This window comes from Acartia tonsa, chromosome 10 (assembly GCF_053477335.1).
Source record: "Acartia tonsa isolate MP-2025a chromosome 10, ASM5347733v1, whole genome shotgun sequence".
In the NCBI taxonomy this organism is placed as follows: domain Eukaryota; kingdom Metazoa; phylum Arthropoda; class Copepoda; order Calanoida; family Acartiidae; genus Acartia; species Acartia tonsa.
Genome location: NC_137269.1, coordinates 30,424,725 through 30,445,337, shown reverse-complemented (window position 1 = coordinate 30,445,337; position 20,613 = coordinate 30,424,725). Strand labels below are relative to the sequence as shown.

At 33.5% G+C, this 20,613-nt stretch overlaps 1 protein-coding gene and 1 non-coding gene across 7 annotated transcripts in view; one reads left to right on the top strand and one right to left on the bottom strand.

Annotated features, from left to right (window-relative positions):
• The window catches only part of LOC145329839 (serine/threonine-protein kinase/endoribonuclease IRE1-like), a 60,428-nt gene that overhangs the window by 12,656 nt on the left and 27,159 nt on the right, over positions 1-20,613 (bottom strand). For 3 of the 6 annotated variants that reach the window (XM_080174262.1, XM_080174264.1, XM_080174265.1), the window contains exons 26-33: positions 11,197-11,339; positions 10,535-10,597; positions 9,298-9,390; positions 8,074-8,173; positions 6,989-7,083; positions 5,922-5,993; positions 5,580-5,679; positions 4,884-4,913 (exon numbers count right to left, since the gene is read on the bottom strand). In XM_080174262.1, coding sequence (XP_080030388.1) covers positions 4,884-4,913; positions 5,580-5,679; positions 5,922-5,993; positions 6,989-7,083; positions 8,074-8,173; positions 9,298-9,390; positions 10,535-10,597; positions 11,197-11,339 — 696 coding nt within the window. Of the gene's footprint in view, positions 1-4,883; positions 4,914-5,579; positions 5,680-5,921; positions 5,994-6,988; positions 7,084-8,073; positions 8,174-9,297; positions 9,391-10,534; positions 10,598-11,196; positions 11,340-12,521; positions 12,601-13,156; positions 13,234-13,735; positions 13,893-15,159; positions 15,280-15,893; positions 15,945-16,128; positions 16,185-20,613 lie in introns of all 6 variants that reach the window. The other 3 variants (XM_080174267.1, XM_080174266.1, XM_080174263.1) reach the window with 3 other exon arrangements.
• TRNAT-UGU (transfer RNA threonine (anticodon UGU)) lies at positions 17,805-17,876 on the top strand. Its single transcript has one exon. It is a non-coding gene; the product is annotated as a tRNA-Thr (tRNA).

Sequence of the window (20,613 nt, the reverse complement as noted above, 5' to 3'; positions counted from 1 at the left end):
CAATAGTTTTTCAGTTTATTATATGCAAATAGACCGTTGCCAAATTATAATATTACTTTAAAAAATCATTTTTAGCTAGTCCGGAGCCGGAGCCGTTTTTAACGAAAAATACGGCTCCGGATCCGGCTCCGGCTCCACCAAAAATGTTGCTGCTCCCGGCTCCCGGCTCCGGCTCCGGCTCCAGAACACTGCATTTAACCCTTTACAGCCGTTTTTTATGTTTTTAAAATAAGTGAGAGAACACAAACATGTTAATGTTAATTCGTTGATATATTATAAAGAATTAACTTTTTAGTGAATTTTTATAGTAAAATCATAAGGCCTAATTTTTCTCAATACCAGAATACAATATTTATGAAGCAAAACACTCTAAAAGCTACGAATTTTACCTAAGTAAAGAAAAACCTTTTGTTTCGGTCAAAATGATCAAGGTAACAGTAAAAATTAATATTTAAATCCCCAAAAAAAAGTTTATTCGGGATTTTATTCAAATTTAGGCTCTGCAGTCTGATTCTACTGGTGTCATAGTATATTTTTTATATCGTTTTAAAAATAGGTTAAAAACAGTTTAAAATAAAAGCTATGTCTTGCATTTTTTTCAATTAGGTGTTTGATCACGAATTTCATATGATAAAAATATTTTTCTTATTTAATTGTTATAAAAGTTGTGCTTGAAAATTGTTTTAATGGCTATTATTATATGTTGCATTTTTAGGTAAACATAAGAATTGTGATCAAAATTTGCGTATCATTTGTACTTATTTGCGTCATTTCTATTTTCAGATATCTATTACCCTTCATCAGGAAAGTCTAGTTCACCAAGACTTTGCCTTAGATTGAATTCAGACTCTGTCTGGAGGGGGGGGGGGGCCAAATTTTCAAAATTGATAAAAAAAATTCCTAAGAGGTTAATGCCGTTTCCTTTTATATGCACTGATACCAAAAAATCAACAAAAAAATACTTATTTTTACTTTTCTCTCAGAAATAATAACTAGCCCAAAAAGTAAAATAAAATCACGCATGGTATATTTATCTTTTCTTAGGCAAAGATTATTTTAAATGTGCATTTATTTCAAACCAATGAAAATTCAAACTGAAGTACAAAATAGAATCCAGAAATTTTGGCTATCTATTTTGGCTTTCATTGAAGGTGGATTGAATTTATGTAAAGGTAATTCTTATCTCAGGATTCTTTAAAACTGTAAAAATAGATTTGAATATATTTCATATACATTAGATTCAAAGGCCTTATAGATTTAATTAACTTTGGGATAATGGTAAAGGACAATGGAATATAAATTATCCTTGCCAAACCCTTTCATTTTTATGTAAAAAGGTACGATAACCAATCTGCCATTGTCCTATCACTCTCAGATATAGTTTAACTTTGGCCTATGTTATATGTTATAACACATACTTAAGACTTAAAACTTAATGTAATGAAAAGCTTTCACTTAAGCAAAGCTAACAAATAAAATTATGAAACATATCAGGGATCTAAAGAGATAAGATAATGGCCGATAAATTAATGCACATCCATAATGATGACGCACTAAATAACCCCTTATGTAGATTAAAATTAGTGGTTCAAACGTTTATAAACACAATGTAATCAACCAATCAAAGCCAACGAATAAGAAAACGTTATTGTAAAACTTTGTGTACTATTGTAATAAGAAGTCAATTATCTCCTCGCTCTCTGGAGTAAGAAAGAATAAAATGCGATGGTACTCTACAATTCACTTTTCTGCCTGTCCGTCCTTCTGTCCATGATTTTTTATGATTTTCCAGTATGGCTACGAAACTAATTATTATCTGCTGGATCAGACCCGTCTAATCCATACCTGAAACCATGTATTGTATTGTATTATAGACATTTTTCTACAAATAGTAAAGTAAAAAGTTGTAATATGAACACCAGTTTTGTTAGACTAGGCCTTCGCTTCTTCGGGACTAACAAAACTGGAAAAACAGATGCAATAAACAACTAATCTTGGCTGTTTAGTTTTGACAATGCCAGTTTTCATCAACCAATTAAGATTAAATAAAAGTAAACAAATTTATAAATCCAACAAATGTTTATAAAACTTCGGGTACTACTAGTTGAAATTTAAACCCTCCCTTGTTTTGCTGAGAGTGAACATATTAAAAAGACATAGTTATAGAAACCTGCAAACCATAAGATTGATTTTTTTAGACATACAGAATTCTACCAACCCTTTTTGTAAAAAACGTCGCTTAGAAGCATTAACATTTTGTATGTATCTTATCAATTTATATTGTTTTAACTCTTAATATAAAAAGCGTCGTCAAATGTTTTAAATGGACGTTCAGGACTTTCTGATAACGATTACAGGGTGCTACTGTTCTTCTCATTCTGTCTTCTCATGTTATTATAGACAGAATTTATTTAATTTTTTGTCCATTTTTCCCTCCCTGTAGACAACTTTTATTGTACCCAGGGAGGTAGGGAACATTGGACTGAAATTACCTTCTTAGCTGGTCCAAACCCTCTAGGTACTTTAATTAAAGTTTATCGCCACCAGGGATCTAAAGGGATAAGACAATAGCTGATAAATGGATGTACATTCCCAAAAATACCCCTACTGTAATTTTCCATCAGTGGTTGAAACGTTTCGACACTATACTAAATAAACTAACCAATTAAAATTTAGTAAAAGTCCCCAAAGATGTTAAGCAAACAAAAATGAAAACGTTAATAAAAAACTTTGGGAACTAGCAGAGAGAGAGGTGGACAATGGACTGTTTATTATACTAGTCCCCAAAGTTTTACGATAACGTTTTCTTATTAGCTGGCTTAACAACTTTGGGGACTTTTATTGGATTTTGAATGGTTAGGTTATTAAGTACTAGCGGCTTCGCCCCTAGCCTCTAGGGGCTTGGCTGATGAGGTAATTTTAAAAAAAATTTAAAAAATTAAAATAAACAAAAAAATTCTGGTACTGCGCTCATAATTTATTGGCAACACCAGAAATTTTTTTTTTTGGGGGGGGGGAATTTTCATTTTTGGGGGGTTGGGATTGTCCCATCCCCCAAGAAAATAGCTTAAATCCACAACAGGACCAAAAGGTATATACCCTGAAGAGTAGAATCCAATCGGTTCAGTTGTTACCAAGATCTTAAGGGACAGACGGATGGACGCCGACGGACAGACAGACAGACAGATGTTGTTCTACTTTGTATTATAGATAGTAGTGGTTAAACCAACCAATCAAAATTCAGTAAAAGTTCCTAAAGTTGTTAAGCCAACGAATAAGAAAATTTATATTTTGAGATTTCTAATAAAAAATTTAAACATTTTCTGAAAAAAATTGTTCTAGCTTCAAAAATAAGGAAACTACATCCATTTAACCTTTTAATTAACCTTAAAAAATAAAGTTGTTAAATGAAAGGGTGAAGTAAGCGAAAAATGACTTTGTCTCACTTAAAGTCGGAAATTTATTATTGAACAGGGAACATGCACAATTTTTTTTTGCCATCTAACTCTTATAGGAGCCGAGATGATATGTGGGGGGGGGGGGGGGGGGGGGCATTGAACGACTAAGGTCTGGAAATGGGCCTGATTGTTAAGTGTTAACAACCTTTATTTTTAGGTCCTTTTTTTCTTAAAAACTTCAAACTAATAAAAATAAAAAAAATAAACTATATAATATGTACCATTTCTACTATGTCGATTTAAATATATGATATGTTATCTTAAATGTATCATTCCAGTTTTGTCTCTATTGAAAGTAGAATGATACATTACTATTATGTCGATATAAATAAGGAAATCAATGTTTATGAATACGCTGATATGTAAACATGAATGTATGATTTCAGTTTCGCCTCTATTGAAAGTGGAATCTTACATTTCAAAAATCGTATCGGCGTTGAAGATATCTTCACCAAGAGAGGGGAAAGTGGAAGGGTAGATTACAGTTTTAGAGGGTCCAAACCATAATCATAGATTATATTTCTGCTTCTATAAAAATGGATTCAACTCCCTAACTGTATAAACAAATAAAACTATGTAATTCTATTTTCTTATGGAAAAACATATTAGAAAACATTTATAGGATTATGTTCGGATAAAAGGAAAACATGATATTTATTTGTTTACAGGGTGTCCACACAAATTTATTTAATTATTTAACAAGTCATTAAAAATGAAATAGAAATAATTTAAAATACTCATTAAAAGTTAGTAAAGATATAATTCAAGAATAAGGTACAGCCAACAAACGAAATAAATCCAAAAAAATATTTGGGGGCAGATAAAAAGGTTGTCAGTTCTTCTAAATGTTGCCCCTCACCAAATTAATTTCGTTGGTATAAGCTGCATATAATTACTTGACAGAAATAAAACTGCTTCGCTTCTAGAGGACACTAGGGACACTTGAGGAAATTGGGTTTTGGAAGGTTAACTATTCACTTTCAATTTACGTTTTTGTTGGGGGGGGGGGGGTGGAATAATTTTTCTAGGGGCGATAGAAGGATGGATATACCCTCCTCAAAAATAGTTAATAAACCTTCCCTGGACCTGTAAGATCATTCACTGTAAAGGAGAACCATATCGATTCAGCAGTTAGATAGATTTTTCGCTGAACAAAAGAGCTCACTACTTTATTATAATAGGGCTAGTGGATTTGCCCCCCAGCATCTAAAAGCTCTAGCCCCGTACAGAAATTGAGGGGAATGTTTGAATGAATAGGACGATTCTAACATGCAAAATATACGAATATACGTTTCCTGCACGGACGTTCAAACGCACACACTCTTGGGAACACCCTGTATTCAATATCTTAAATATCAAAGAATGAAAAGAGGCAATTTCAATATTGATGCTGAATTTATTTTCTTTTTAAAAATATCAAATTACCTTTTCCTCCACTGGTTTCCGTACTGGTACCTGAATAGTTTTTTATATAGCATCGTATTATAGACAACATTCCACGGATGTTAAAATGAAAAATTATAAGATTAAAACCAGTTTTGATAAATTTGATGGGCAGAATGCCCGGGCTAACAAAACTAGTATTAATTTTAGGATTTATATTCTATTATTCGTAGAAAAATGTCTATAATACGATGTTGTAAATGATTTTTCAGTATGGCTGAGAACCGAATCTGATCCAGAGCCATTGGTTTGGAAGCCATACTGGAAACAATATTAAAACAAGGTTGATTTTCATGAAAACTTATGTCTTTTGAAAAAAAAATCCTATATCTATAGAACGTATAGAAATTATTCAGGGATGGAGGGGACATTGAAATGTTTATTAGACTTGTCCCCAAAGTTTTATAATAACGTTTTCTTATTTGAAACGTTTCAACCACTAATTGTAATATACAGAAGGGGTAATCATTTAGGATGTAATTGTACAATGTACATTAATTTTTTGGCCATTATCTTTTCCCTTTAGATCCCTGATTACTTACACTTAGGACAAAAAAAAATGTTCTGTGAAAAGTGGCTAAGATACGCAAAATTTCATGAGACAGACAAATTAACTTTCCATTACTTTGGCAGAATTACAACAAATTGATTGGTTTATTTTATGTTTAGTTTTCTTACCAAATTTTTGTCCTCTTTTTGGGCCATCATTCTGAGAAAACTTTGGTCTTCTTTTTCCGTGTGATTTTCTCTATAGCAAGGAAGCATCTCATGGTCATCCCTAGATTATGATACATTTTTATTATTTATTTTGCTATTTCATAGTTATCTAGTGCTTTGTATAATAGACACCTTTCCGCGGAGAGTAAAATTAAAAATTATAATAGTATTTGTAGAAAGTTGTCTATAATTAGATAAGATGCAAGTTTTTTCTTTATAGATTAGAACTGGTTATTAGCGGGTATTAATCGGTTTCAAAGCCATACTAGAAATATCATAATTTAAAAAAAAAACTAAGAATACCTTGATTGTTGATTTTGAAGCCTGGATGAATCAATATTTTCCCAGTTTGATATCAGAGAGTTATTAGACAACCTAAATATAAAAGATTATTTTTAATAAAGGTGTGTTCAAGTGTGGAGTGGGTAAATTAATTCATCCCCCACCCCTCCAACCGTCAAAACTGTGCACGCCCTAAATATTTTCCCTATACAGTAAATATATGGGACAAATAGCTAAAGGGGTTTGAAATCAGCTCTTTTTAGGATTCCAGTTTTGTTAGCTACGAGAGACCCAAGGACTGGACTAAAAAAACTTATATTTATATTAGGTATATTTTTTTATTTTATCATTTGTAGAAAATTATATATAATAGGATTCGATACATATTATTCAGTATGACTGAGAACCGGTTCTAATCCAGCAGATATTAATCGGGTTTGAAGCCATAATAGAATTTTTTTTCTATTTTTATTAGAAATTCAATGATTTTGTCACTATTAAACATTAAGAAATTTTTCAGAATTACCAACCCTCTATCCATCTATTACCTCAATTAGACAAACATACAAAACCAAAATAGAAAAAAAATATAAGAGATGAAAAAAGTTTAGATTGAGCTTAGGCTAAAAGTAGGTTGAGAAAAATATATTTCCTAATTTTATAGAAATGAATATATTTTGTTTTCTATTATTTTATTAGATTATCTTATTAATTTGGACTTATCCTATCCTATTATATAAAGTACTAAGGTTTTTTATTGTCTGAAGCTAAAGATCTCGAAAAATATTGATCTGAATTATCTGTACTTTACAAGGAATGTCTTGGCGTGGTTTTAGGCTATTATCCTGACCTCCCACGCCCTTCCCTAGGAGCTAGGGTTGAAGGAACTTGTATCCTAGTAAACGTTCAATGATATGGCAGTAAAGCTTCCTAAATGACCGAGAGAGTACTTCCACCTTCCCAAGAAAAATACCCCTTTGAAAAACATCTCTACTCCAAAGAGAGACTTCTCCATCACCCATTCTTAGAGGCTTCTAGGAGGCGAATCAACTAGAACATTAATAGGCCTGAACTTTTAAAATTCCTACCTGGAATCTTGAGTTCTTGTGGAATCAAATAGATCTCTTTGATTGTTCTTTGTAATATGGCTCCCAGAGTCAAGTGAATCTATGGATCGTCTGGTCTATAAATAAATATTTTTAGTGGCAAATCAATTAGCTGAAGTGAAAATAACAGTCAATTTTTTTGTTAAATAGATCATAGTCATTCAACACAGGGATCTAAAGGGATAAGATAATAGCAGATAAATTGATTTACATCCCCAATGATAATAAACAAATATACCCCATCTGTAGATTAAAGTTATTGGTTGAAACATTTAAAGACTCAACCATTGAGCCAACCAATCAAAATTCAATCAAGTCCCCAAAAAGCAAACGAATAAGAAAATGTTTTTCTCGTATTCATTCGAATCCGGTGGATAGGAACCGGTTCTCATCCATACGAAAAAACTATGTCTAGCATCTTATTATATCCAGCTTTCTACGAATATAAAAATGTACAATCATAAGATTAAAACCAGTTTTTTAGCCCGTGCCTTCGGCACCTCGGGTCCAAAAAAACTGGTTTTAATCTTATATTTGTACATTCTATATCCGCGGAAAGCTGTTTATAGTACGATGCGAGAAATAACTATTAGAAAACTTTAGGAACTAGTGTAATAAACAGCACATTGTCCCCCCCCTCTCTCTCTTATTTTTATTTCAGTGATCTATTTAAAAAGAAAGGGTAAAAAACTAGATATATATATTTAATAAAAAGTATTTATAGGCAGCTTATACCAATAACGAAATTTATTCGGAAAAAATCACGAAACCTATACGTGTTTTTCAGCTGTCGTTGGGGGGCAACATATCGTAAAATTGACGACCTCTCCATTTGCCCCCAAATATTATTTAAGATTTAATTTACTTCTTGGTTATACCTTATACCTGATTTTTAGGTAAAGGTTTCATGGTTTTCTATATATTCCTTGCATGACCCAATCAATCAATGGACCATGTGAATATTGTATACTGGATGCTTATTACCTCATAAATCTTCACAAAAAAATTCGGACGGACAGACAAAACAAACTATAGAATAGCTTCCCTGTAAAAATAATAAGACTAACCTTTACAAAATCATAGTCCTTGTGATAATATTTCTGAAATTCATGTTCATATTTAACACAGTGCATTGTTGTATAGGTGTAGGTTAACAGATTAGGAAACCTAAAAAAATAACTCATTACCAAATCTGCAAAAATAGTTTAATTAGGTATTAGCAGGGTCTGCCAATTAAATCAATTTGAAATTGCCAAAAATTAAATATTTTGTTGGAGTAAATTGGAGAAAAACATGTTTTTTTTCTTCACGTAACTGAAAGGAAGTTGGTATGAAAGGGAAAAAAAGAGATAGGGGTTGTGGGGAAATTTTCCTTTAGAATTGTTTGTCAGAATAACATTTCCTTTTCCCTGTCAAAAATATTTAAATTAGGTATTATAAATAACATTACAATAATAGAAAATAGGATAAGTAACAAAGAGATGTGCATAGTAAGATATCTCTGCTATCTATCTATCTACCTGGACATCCAATGATGTAAATATCCATCAGGCATGTTACAATTGATATCTCTTGCTATCTATCTATCTACCTGGACATCCAATGATGTACATATCCATCAGACATGCTACCATAGATATCTCTGCTATCTATCTATCTACCTGGACATCCAATGATGTATATATCCATCAGGCATGCTACCATAGATATCTCTGCTATCTATCTATCTACCTGGACACTAAATGATGTACATATTCATCAGACATGCTACCATAGATATCTCTACTATCTATCTGTCTACCTGGACATCCAATGATGCACAAATCCATCAGGCATGCTACCATAGATATCTCTGCTATCTAACTATCTACCTGGACATCCAATAATGTATGTAACTATCAGGCATGCTACCATAGATATCTCTGCTATCTATCTATCTACCTGGATATCCAATAATGTATATATCCATCAGGCATGCTACCATAGATATCTCTACTATCTATCTATCTACCTGGACATCCAATGATGTACATATCCATCAGGCATGCTACTATAGATATCTCTGCTATCTATCTATCTACCTGGATATCCAATGATGTATATATCCATCAGGCATGCTACCATAGATATCTCTGCTATCTCACTGTCTACCTGGATATCCAATGATGTACATATTCATCAGAATTGCTACCATAGATATCTCTGCTATCTATATATCTACCTGGACATCCAATGATGTACATATCCATCAGACATGCTACCATAGATATCTCTGCTATCTATCTTTCTACCTGGACATCCAATGATGTACATATCCATCAGGCATGCTACCATAGGCGTCCCTAACCGGATCAGAAAGCTCACGATAATGATGCTTCTTATTTCTAAACAAAAATATGGAGAGCTTATAAAATTTTTGTCATACCTAAATAAGTAGAAAATTAAAACTACAATATTTTAAACCATAAAGTTTTCAAAGCCAATTTTTAATCAAAATAGAAACATGTTACTTGTCCTGATGAGTACTGTATACTTTAGTGATTATGTATGTGTGTGTATATCTGTGTGTGTGTGCACTTGTGTGTATATGTGTATGTTCTTGTGTATGTATGTGTGTGTGTGTGCACTTGTGTGTATATGTGTACTTGTGTGTGTGTGTGTGTCTGGGTGTGCAAGTTTTTCCTGCAGGGAATTGAAACAATCCTAAAGTTTAGAGACAGGGTAAACTATTCTTTGTCATGAGTTTATACCCTAAGCTATCCTCCAATTCAAGGCATCGTAAGGGATAAGACAATACAAGATTGTATACAATCTAGGGTTGGCAATCCGTATCACAATCCGGAATCCGCCCAATTTTTAGCAAATTTAACAATCCGTATCCGGATTACGTTTTTTTTAATGGCGGATTCGGATTGTTAATTTGTAGGCTAAAATTAGCGTCTTGAGTTTTTTCTTTCAACCTCCACCTTTTTAAAGTGAAAGTTATCGTCATTATATATACCTAATATCTTTTCAATCTGGTTCGATTCTCGGAAGTGAATTATAGAGAACACCAAGAACATTAATTTTTAGGACATATGTAGCACTTATTTTTTTTAATTTTTAAAAAAGACCTTTTAAAATATTGCTAGAATCCGGAATCCGCCAAAAATAAGAATCCGGAATACGCGAGAATCCGCCTTTTTTTGACGGATTCTTGTAAGAATCCGAATTCGGCCCAGAAATTTGACGGATTGCCATCACTAATATTTTAATACAATCATAAATAAAGAAAAGTTTGACACTACCTAAAGAGCTTTACATCCCAATCAGAATTTAATGAAAATACCCAAAGTTTTTAAGACAAGTTCTTAAACCTTGGATACTTGTTTTGGTTAATGTGTATTGTCCCCCACTCCCTGTGCATGTTCAAAGCAGTAATTTTATAACATATACAAAAAAAAATAAATGATGCATTAAATTAGATTTTTTATAAACACAGACAAACATCCAGTTACTTTAATTTAATTATACAAAAAAATATATTACCTCAGGGCTCGTAATAAATCTTTCATTGTATTTCTGTAGGTTCGCTGTTTTCTTAAATCTTCCCTATAATAAGAAATAGTTATTTCTCGCATCGTATTATAAACGGCTTTCCGCGGATATAGAAAGTACAAATATGAGATTAAAACTAGTTTTTAAGCCCTGAGGTTAAAAAATGGTTTTAATCTTATGATTGTACATTTCTATATTCGTAGAAAGCTGGATATAATACGATGCTAGACATGGTTTTTTCGTATGGATGAGAACCGGTTTCTATCCACCGGATTCGAATGAATACGAGAAAAGGGATTAATAATCAATCTATTTTTTTTATTTATCTGTCTATTATTTTCAGTTTTTAAGTTGTGATGATTTGATTTACTTCTAATATTGAGTGAGAAGAGCAAAAATATCTGAAACAATAAATATAGAAAGTGTAGATAATCACTCACTTAAATGGACCAAATTGAACAAAGTTTAGCAATAATGAGACCACATGATTGGTTGGAAAAAGTAAACATTCCCGTACTAGTAGTTAATATTGTCTGATTTATCATAGAGAGTACAAAAACCTATTTTGAAAACATCCCCTGATTACCTATATTCGTATTTCATTCATGTAAGCATAAACACTACATATATGCTAATAAAAGAAAGGAACCAACCTAACAATATTATCCAGATACATATTCCACTCCCCCGTGAAGACGGACTCTGCCCCCCTCTCCAGCCTCAGCAGCACGACACTGCCCTCCTCCTCCTTGTCCACCCTGTCGCTGACGTCCTGCAGGAAGCCCAGCAATTTCTCCTAAAAATAACATAGAATGACAGACATACATACGGACATAGTAAGTAAATGCTCAGCTCAATATTATATATATATATTAACACAATAAATTCAGCATTCTATCTTTGACACTTGCTGGAAAAATAAAATTTTTCCTTTCGTAATAGGATGTCTCAAACAGCATTACAGACTCATCGATGGACCCTGCGAAATATACCTAGAGAAGATGGTAGTTGGTTAGCTGAATATTCTTTTTTAGTAGCGAAGCTACTCTATAATTCACTTTGTCCGTCAGTCCGTCCGTCAGTCCGTAACGCTATGGGGGAAATGGGATTTACTCAGCTCCTATAAAAGATAGAAAGCTGAAATTTTTTGACAACATTCTCATCATTAAGGAGCACAATTAACTATAAAACATCAATGGCGGTCGGACGGCTTTTTAGCAGGTTTTAGGCTATTTTTTTATTTTCCACATTTTTCCTCATATCTTTGGTGTTTATGGTCCGATTTTCAAAATTTTTTCAGTTAGATTTATCAAAATTAAATTTTCCGTCGTTTTAAGAAAACAACAATGACGGTCAGACTGCCTTTTTGCAGGTTTTTGGCTATTTTTTACATTTTCCCCCATATCTTTGGTGTTTATGGTCCGATTTTCAAACTTTTTTCAGTTAAAGATATCAAAATTAAATTTCCCTTCGTTTGAAGAAAACAACAATGACGGTCAGGCGGCCTTTTTGCAGGTTTTTGGCTATTTTTATATTTTTTTTACATTTTCCCCCATATCTTTGGTGTTTATGGACCGATTTTCAAAATTTTTTCAGTTAAAGATATCAAAATTAAATTTCCGCTCAATTGAAGAAATCAACAATGACGGTCAGACTGCCTTTTTGCAGGTTTTTGGCTATTTTTATATTTTTTTTACATTTTCCCCCATATCTTTGGTGTTTATTAATCGATTTTCAAAATTTTTTCAGTTAAAGATATCAAAATTAAATTTCCCGTCGTTTTTAGAAAACAACAATGACCGTCAGTCCCATCCACGAAATTTTGTGCTTCGCTACTTATGGATGTTGTCATCCTTGTTTTTAAAATCAGCTGTCTATCTCTATTAGCAGGAGTAAATCACATTTCACCATGGGACGGACAGACAAAGTTAGCTATGGATTAGCATTTCTTTAAAAATGTGAAAACAAAAAAACTTACTTTGTTCCAGAAAACCGGATGTTTCAAAATGGCTGAAACTGGTGGCCTTTCTCGGGGTTCGAAACTCAGCATTTTTTCTGTTTACAGAATAATTTAAAACCTTCAATCTACACTATAACCGCGTAAATCTAAGTACTCTAGTATTTATAACAGAATTTTTTGAGTTTCTTTATTAGAATCATGTTATACTGTTTATCAAATACTTTTTTAATAAAAGAATTAATGAATTTCTTATATATTCTCCTTAATTTTCATCAGAATTAGCATTTAGATTAAAAAAACTTATTATTCCAAAGTTTGTACTTATTAACTAAGAAAATATTACTTATTAATATTATTTATGATGAAAAAACAACACAAATAATATACGTCTGAGGTTAAGTAATACCCACCAGATAACAAACCCTATGATTGCAACACCTGTGCCTCGAAGTGCTAACTATGCACGGTAAGGATTTGCACCTGTTTACGGGCCAATGCATTCCCCCTACTCAAACTTATAGCGTCACATGCTGGTACCATTTTTAAAAAGGCATAAAAATCATATCAATTTCATTCTCTAATTAGTAGGCATGTAATTTTTACACCCACTCCCCTTAAAATAATTCTTGAATGTTTGAGGGATTTAAATTCCTAGTAGTGAAATGACGGTGGTATTTTTGTTGTCCTTCTCCAGCAGGGACAGGTCACTCCGTCCAGATAATATATTAGCCTGAAACATTTTAAATTAGAGAAAGTTTAGGTAAAAAGCCAACATAATTTTCATGAACAACAAAAAAAATGGTTATGCAATAACTGCATTGTAACGCATTGAACTTGAAAGTTACTAGATAATAAAGGTATCAATCTAAAGCAAATAATAGTACAATTCGGCAATTTTCCCTTAAAGTCGCTGTTGAGCCCTGACCCCCCCCCCCCCTCTCTTTAACTGTTATTACTAACATTCAATATATAAAGATAACTAACGGCTTCGCCCCTAGCCTCTAGGGGCTTTGCCCCAAGAGGTTTTATCAAACTAATTCTTCGTGTTTTAGATTTCAAAAAAAAAAAAATATTTTTTTTTTTTTGGGGGGGGGGGTATTTTTCATTTTTTTTGGGGGGGGGGAGGGGGGTATTTTTCATTTTTTAGGGGGGTTAGGGATATCATAAGGGAGCTGAGGAGAGGTGCTCAAGAATCTGCTTTCAAATCAACAGAATGATTAAATAATACAAACCTGTCGATGGAAAGCATCTCCAAAGGGATGCTTCCCCTTGGTTAGGATATAGTAGAATACACAGCCGAGACTGAATACATCTACCATACAGGTTGGGCTCTGGTGCTCCAGCAACATCTCTGGAGCTATCCAACCCTCGGTACCTGCCACTCCGGACCTAAAACAATGTTTTGTTTTGTATAGGGATGATGGACAAAAATAGGATGTGAAATGTTTTTCGTATGATCTGAACAAATGGATAACACAACAATGATAAATTCCAGGGATCTAGAAGGATAAGACAATGGCCGTTAGATTGATGCACATCCTCAATGATGATAAACAAAATTACCCATTCTGTACATTTCAATTAGTGGTTGAAATGTTTGAACAATCAACTTAATGATCCAACACATCAAAATTTACTTTGGTCCCAAAGATTGTTGATCTAACGCATAAGAAAACGTTATTATAAACTTTAGGGACCAGTGCAGTGTAATGAACAATGAACAGCCCAATGTCCCCTCCCTCCATTGCATGGATAAATTCACTGAAGTGTAAACGACTTTTACTTAAAATCATGTTCAGGTGCTTTTATTCAAACCAATTCATTGATTAAAACTTCCCTCCCCCTTTAGTTTTAGTTTTCTAGGATACTAACCCTTGCAATTTTTCTTTAACTAACCTAATCTAAATTAAGCATAAAAATTAAGTATTTGATAACATTTTATTTAGAATTATAACTTACATCTACCACCAACGCACAAACCACTTACTAACTAAGCTCCCGAGTTAATGGCTTAATATTACTTCGATCTTACACCAAACTATCATGTACTCTAATGAAGTAAAAATTGAAGCGGAATAAAAAAAACGATCTCCCTCTTTACCCCATCCCCTTCTGCTGGATGAATGAACTGACCAATAAATGATATGGGAGGGAAATAGCAACCTAAATTTTCCCTTTCTAGTTAGATAGATGAGGTGATTAAGAGCATTTTAGACCGGTAAAAAGGTGACATAAAACTATTTTTCATCGTTAAAAACATCAACTTTTTAATTTGAATTATAATTTATCTTTAAATCTACATTACATTAGTATTTAAAATGAAGAAAATTAAATTCATTATTCTGAATTGGATCCTATGGAAACGCACATTTTAAATAAGAAAATAAAATAAGTTTTTGTTGTTAATTAGACTGAAATGAATTGTATATTTTTTACTTTTTATTAAAGGTTTCGCGCCTAGCGTCTATGGTCTTCGCCCCCATTTGTTTTTTGTTCATAGATTAAATTCTTTTTTACGGAAGATGTAATTTCTTTTTAAACCCACTAAATGGCCTAAACCCCGCATTTGACTCCTATATGGTTTCAGTAGTTTTCGGAAACCTTCTTTAACAATAAAACAAAATTCGACTTTAATTTTGTATGATAATTCATTTACCTTTGTGAGAAAGACATGCGTCCAAGTTTCAACTTTTTACAGAGTCCAAAATCTGATATCATTGCCCTGACACCTCCGCTAGTTGTCACAGATAACAACACGTTCTGAGGCTTTATATCCCTAAAATATAAACATATTTTTTGGAACTTTCATGCAATGGTTTTATATTTCTAAAAAAGAGGGGAAGGAGGATGTTTTGAAGGTTTATGATATATCTCTGAAGATTCTTATGGCACAATGAGGAGTAAATGTTATTTACTCGGATGCTATGTCAAAACATTTTGTGAAGATTGTCTAAAGACAATTAGAATCTTCAATGTATCCCACTGTTACATACCTAATTTTGCTGTTTTTTTATAATTGTATCTTACTCTTAGAAAAATTTGTTATATATGTACAATTTTATTAAAGCCTTTTTTTAGTTTTGAAAAGAAAACTAGTAAATACACTAAACATACATTTAATTGTTGAAGAGTAAAATTTCTCTGAGATCTAAAGGGATAAGACAATAGTCAATTAATTGATGGACATCCCCAATAATGCTACACAAAATTACCCCTTAAGTAGTTTACAATTAGGGGTTGAAACGTTTTGACACTGAACTTAATCAAAATTCAATAAAAGTACTTAAAATTGTTCAGCCAAAAAATAAGAAAACATTAAGTATAAAACTTTGGTAACTAGAGTAATAAACAGGCCAATGTCTTCTCCCTCCCTGACAAAAGCTACCATACCTGTGTGCAATATCAAGAGAGTGAAGGTGGGCCAAACCTTGAACAGATTGCCTAAAAAAAAGAACACCATTACTAAGAGCCAAAATACAGCAATTTGATTCAACTTTGCAATTGTAAAAAAAACTTTCCAGGGGGTGTATACTGTATATACGAATGAAAATCAGATAAATTTAAGATCCAATATTTCAATGAAGAACTTTTAATCAATTTTTATGTTTTGATATAAATAACTTACTTAAAAACAACAGTAGGTTCTAGATTTGGATTTTTGTACTTCCCTTCGACAAAATCCTAAAAAAATACAAGAGTTTTTTATCGCATCGCATTGTAGACAGATTTCAACGGACATTAAAAATGAAAAATGATACTATTAAAGCAGGGTTCGGAAGCCGCAGCCGCAGCCTCAGCCTCAGCCACCATCAGCCGCGCGGCTTACGAGAAGCCTCAAAATCAGCCGCGCGGCTTCCTCAGCCACCCAATAAGCCTCAGCCTTAGTCGCAGCCGCGCGGCTTAAAGAAAACATAAGCCACTGTAAGCCTCAGCCGCATTCAGCCACTGTAAGCCTCAGCCACTGTAAGCCTCAGCCACAAAACTCCAATTCAGCCACATTAAGCCTCAGCCGCACTAAGCCTCATTCAGCCAACGCCCCTCTAAGCCTCAGCCGCAATCAGCCGCGCGGCTTATAGTTAGGGAAGCCTCAGCCACACTCAGCCGCGCGGCTGTTAATAATTTGAAGCCGCAGCCGCACTCAGCCGCGCGGCTTCAAGAAAGCCTCAGCCGCAGCTGCAAAGTTATGATTATGCCGCAGCCGCAGCCGCGCGGCTTGATATTTGTAAGCCGCAGCCTCAGCCGCAGCTTATTTTTTTTAATTCAGCCGCAGCTTTGACACAGCCGCGCGGCTGAGATATTGTAAGCCCCAGCCGCAGCCGCAGGTGCTAAATTAGTACAAGCCTCAGCCGTCAATTCAGCCGCGGGGCTTAATTTTCATTTAATTTTGTCTGTCTGAAGCTTAAGATCTCAGCAACCACTGAACTGACAATGTTGTCCTTCTCAGGAATCCTTTTACTAAAGTAACAGGATGTCTGTGTGTCTGTACCGAAGGATCTCTCTAACCGCTGAACCGATCGGGTTCTCCTTAACAGGGTAGCTTCTCATAGGTCCTGGGAAAGTTTATAACTATTTTTTTGGGGGTGGGACACCCCCAACCCCCCCAAAAAATTAAAACCCCCCCCCCCCCTCAAAAAAGAAAATTTTTTTAAAATTTTTAAAACTAAAATTAAAAATGAGGGGGGAGGCCCCCCCCCTAAAAAAAAAAAATTCCCCCCCCCCCAAAAAAAATTTTTTTTTTACTTTTCTTTAAAAATTTAAAATAAGAAATTGTGTTATTAAATTTGACTCTCTCTCTTCCTCAAGTGCCCCCTAGAGGCCTCTAGGGGCGTAGCCGCTAGTTATATATATATTGACATTGGATGGTTTTGAGCTAATTTTGGGGTGGGGGTCAGACATTTCCATCGCCAAAAAATAATTTTTTTAAATGTTATACTTTTAAATTTTTTTATATTCTTTTATAAAAATTTTATCTTAAGTTTTTTTAAAAATTACAACATAGAAACTACCATCTCGAACAACTACAAAAAGTTTGAACCTGTAATGTAAGAGCTCCAGTGGGGCAATCAGTTAGCGCACGGTTCTTCTACACTGTTATGCCGGGGTTATAAGTTCGAATTTCACCAGGAGCAATACGTTTTTGAACGTTGATACTTATGAATATTATTGAATACTATTTATAGGGTAACTGCCCTACTGACGTTTGCCTAATTTTATTGTTTTTAAAAGATACAAATTTTTCAGAATTTACTTAATATTCACTATGAATTTGTATTATCTTAAATTTTTTTTCTTGTACAAATGGCCTATTTAGCTCAATGGTAGAGCACTCGTCTTGTAAACTAGGGACCGTGAGTTCAAACCTCACAGGGGGCAATCAATTTTTGTGATACTCAAGTTATATAGTAGCTTCTCTATTATTTTTCCGTTTAGGTACGCAATACTTGTTCTATATAATTAAGCTTCATTATGTTATACAATTTCTGAATTTATAAGCAATACATGAATATTATTACTTTGATGTTGTCCATATTTTCATGTACTCTGATAAAGAAATAATCTCAGCTGGCTAAAATAACAATAACCCCCATACACCCCCTTTAATCCATCTCTCCCCTCTTATGGGATATATAAATGAACTGGCCAATAAATGAGGTCCATAATTTTATTAACAAATTTTCTTTTTTTTAATATATCCACATATTCTATTATATAAAGTGGTAATGTGAAGCTTCTTATTGATCCAGGGAAAGTTTATAATTTTTTTGGGGAAATATATCTTTTCCCTCCCAAAAAAAGATGACCCTCAAAATAAATTATTATTTTTGCTTCCCTTAAGTATTCCTAGAGGTTTTAGGGGCGCAGCCACTAGTATCCTTTAACCATTAACTCATTACATATTAAAACAGGTTTTAAAAGTATGTACATAAGAGTTATACCTATGAAATTTAGCACCCAATAATTTATTAAATTGTGATATTTAGACCTAAATTTTTCTTCAAAATTTCTGTCACTTTTGGTCTAGGGGTTAGTGTGGCAGTCGTGTGTTGGAAAGGTTCTTGGTTCAATTCCACCAAGAATTTAATGTGATTAAAGTTTTCATTCTGCTATGGACATTGGGACAATGGACAATAATTTTTGTTTCCTCTCATTTATATTTAGTTATTTTCCTCTCAAGTTGAAAAAAAATTTTAAAAGGAGGGTGGATATAATGTGTAAAAAAAGATTAGAGGAGATTTGTTCTAGGTAAACTTACTTTATTTGTAATATTATTAACTAAATTTTAATATAAAATTGCTTTACACCTATGTTCTAAGGGTTAGTGCACCATAATGTGTAAGAAAGGTTTTCTGTTCAATTCCACCAAGAATTACATATGATTATTTCTAAAACCTTGTATAAAGTATGGAGAGTTATTTTGTCTGTAGATTAAGAATTCGATAACTACTGAACTAATGAAAACTTTTTAAATTGCCTTTTCCAAGTTTTTGAATTTTTTAAAAAACTAAAATTAAAACTGGTGGGTGCTCAACCAAACTCCTCCCTATTTTCCCATAAAAAAATAATAAAAGTCACCCTTCATCCCCCCAAATTTTTTTTTTTTCTGGGATTCGAACCCGGATGATAGATGGTTCAAAGCTGTTACCGTACCAAAAAGCTATCAGAGCTCCAATATTTCAAAATGAAAATTTGTCTTATTTTTAGATCATTAAGTATTATGATGTCTGTTTGTTTGTCTGTCTATATGTTTGTACTACAGGATCTCGCTAACTACTAAACCGATATGGTGCTCCTATTCAGGGTAGTTTCTTATAGGTACTGGGAAGGTTTACAACTATTTTGGGGGAGGGTACCATCACATTACCAGAAAAAAATTGCCTTAGAAAAAAAATTAAACATCACCCCAAAATTAAAAATGGGATTTACTCGCCCCGGCCCTCCCCACCCAATAAAAATCACCCTATCCCCCAAAAAATTATTTTAATTCAGTTCTTCTTTTTCCAGTACCTATTGTTTAGTATTTTTTGTAATAACTTCATAATTACATTGTCATTAAGATTATGTGACATAAAAAGTTAGTCATAAAAATTATACCCATGAATAATTGTAATAAAAAGCACTTTTGTAAAAAAAACATTTTTCATAAGAGGTAAGTTTTTATGACAAATACATTTATTGCAAGTGTACATATGATAAGCATTTTAAAGACGATTATTTTTAAGACAAATTTAACATGCGTACCATGGCTCAACATGTAGCGCATCTGCTTGTCATCATGGAGGTAATAGGTTCGAATCTTGGCCAGACACTGTGTGAAAACTGAAGACGTTAAATGGTTCCTACTGCAGCTATGCCAGGTATGCAACATGTAAAGTTAGAGTAAGAGGATTTCCTTGGCTCGTAAACAGGCGTATCTCATTACCATAGGACTTTCTGGCAGGTAGTTGGTTGCTGGATAGATGTCACTTAAATTGGAAAGAATTGGTTCCCCTTAATTATCCAAGGTTCAACAAGAAGCGCATCTGCTTGTCATCAGGGAGGTAATAGGTTCGAATCTCGGCCAGACACTGCGTTATAACTGAAGACATTAAATGGTTCCTACTGCTGCTATGGCAGGTGTGCAACATGTAAAGTTGGAGTAGGAGGATTTCCTTGGCTCATAAACAGGCGTAACTCATTACCATAAAACTTTCAGGCAGGTAGTTCAATAAAAAAAAGTTGGTTGCTGGATAGATGTCACTTAAACTAATACAGAAAAGGAAAGAATTGGTTCCCCAAGGTTCAACAAGTAGCGCATCTGCTTGTCATCAGGGATGTAATAGGTTCGAATCTCGCGCAGACACTGCGTTATAACTGAAGACATTAAATGGTTCCTAGGTGCTAGGTGTGCAACATGAACAGGCGCAAAGGAAAGATATAATTCCCCTTAGTTATCCAGGGTTGTTGGACCTTGAGTTAATGTCATAGAAACCCTCGACCGTGGCTCAACATGTAGCGCATCGGCTTGTCGTCTGGGAGTTGATAGGCTTTGTACTGCATCATAACTAAAGATGTTGAAATAAATTCCTACTGCTAAAAAACTTGTATAAAACTTTGGGTACCAGTATAAAAC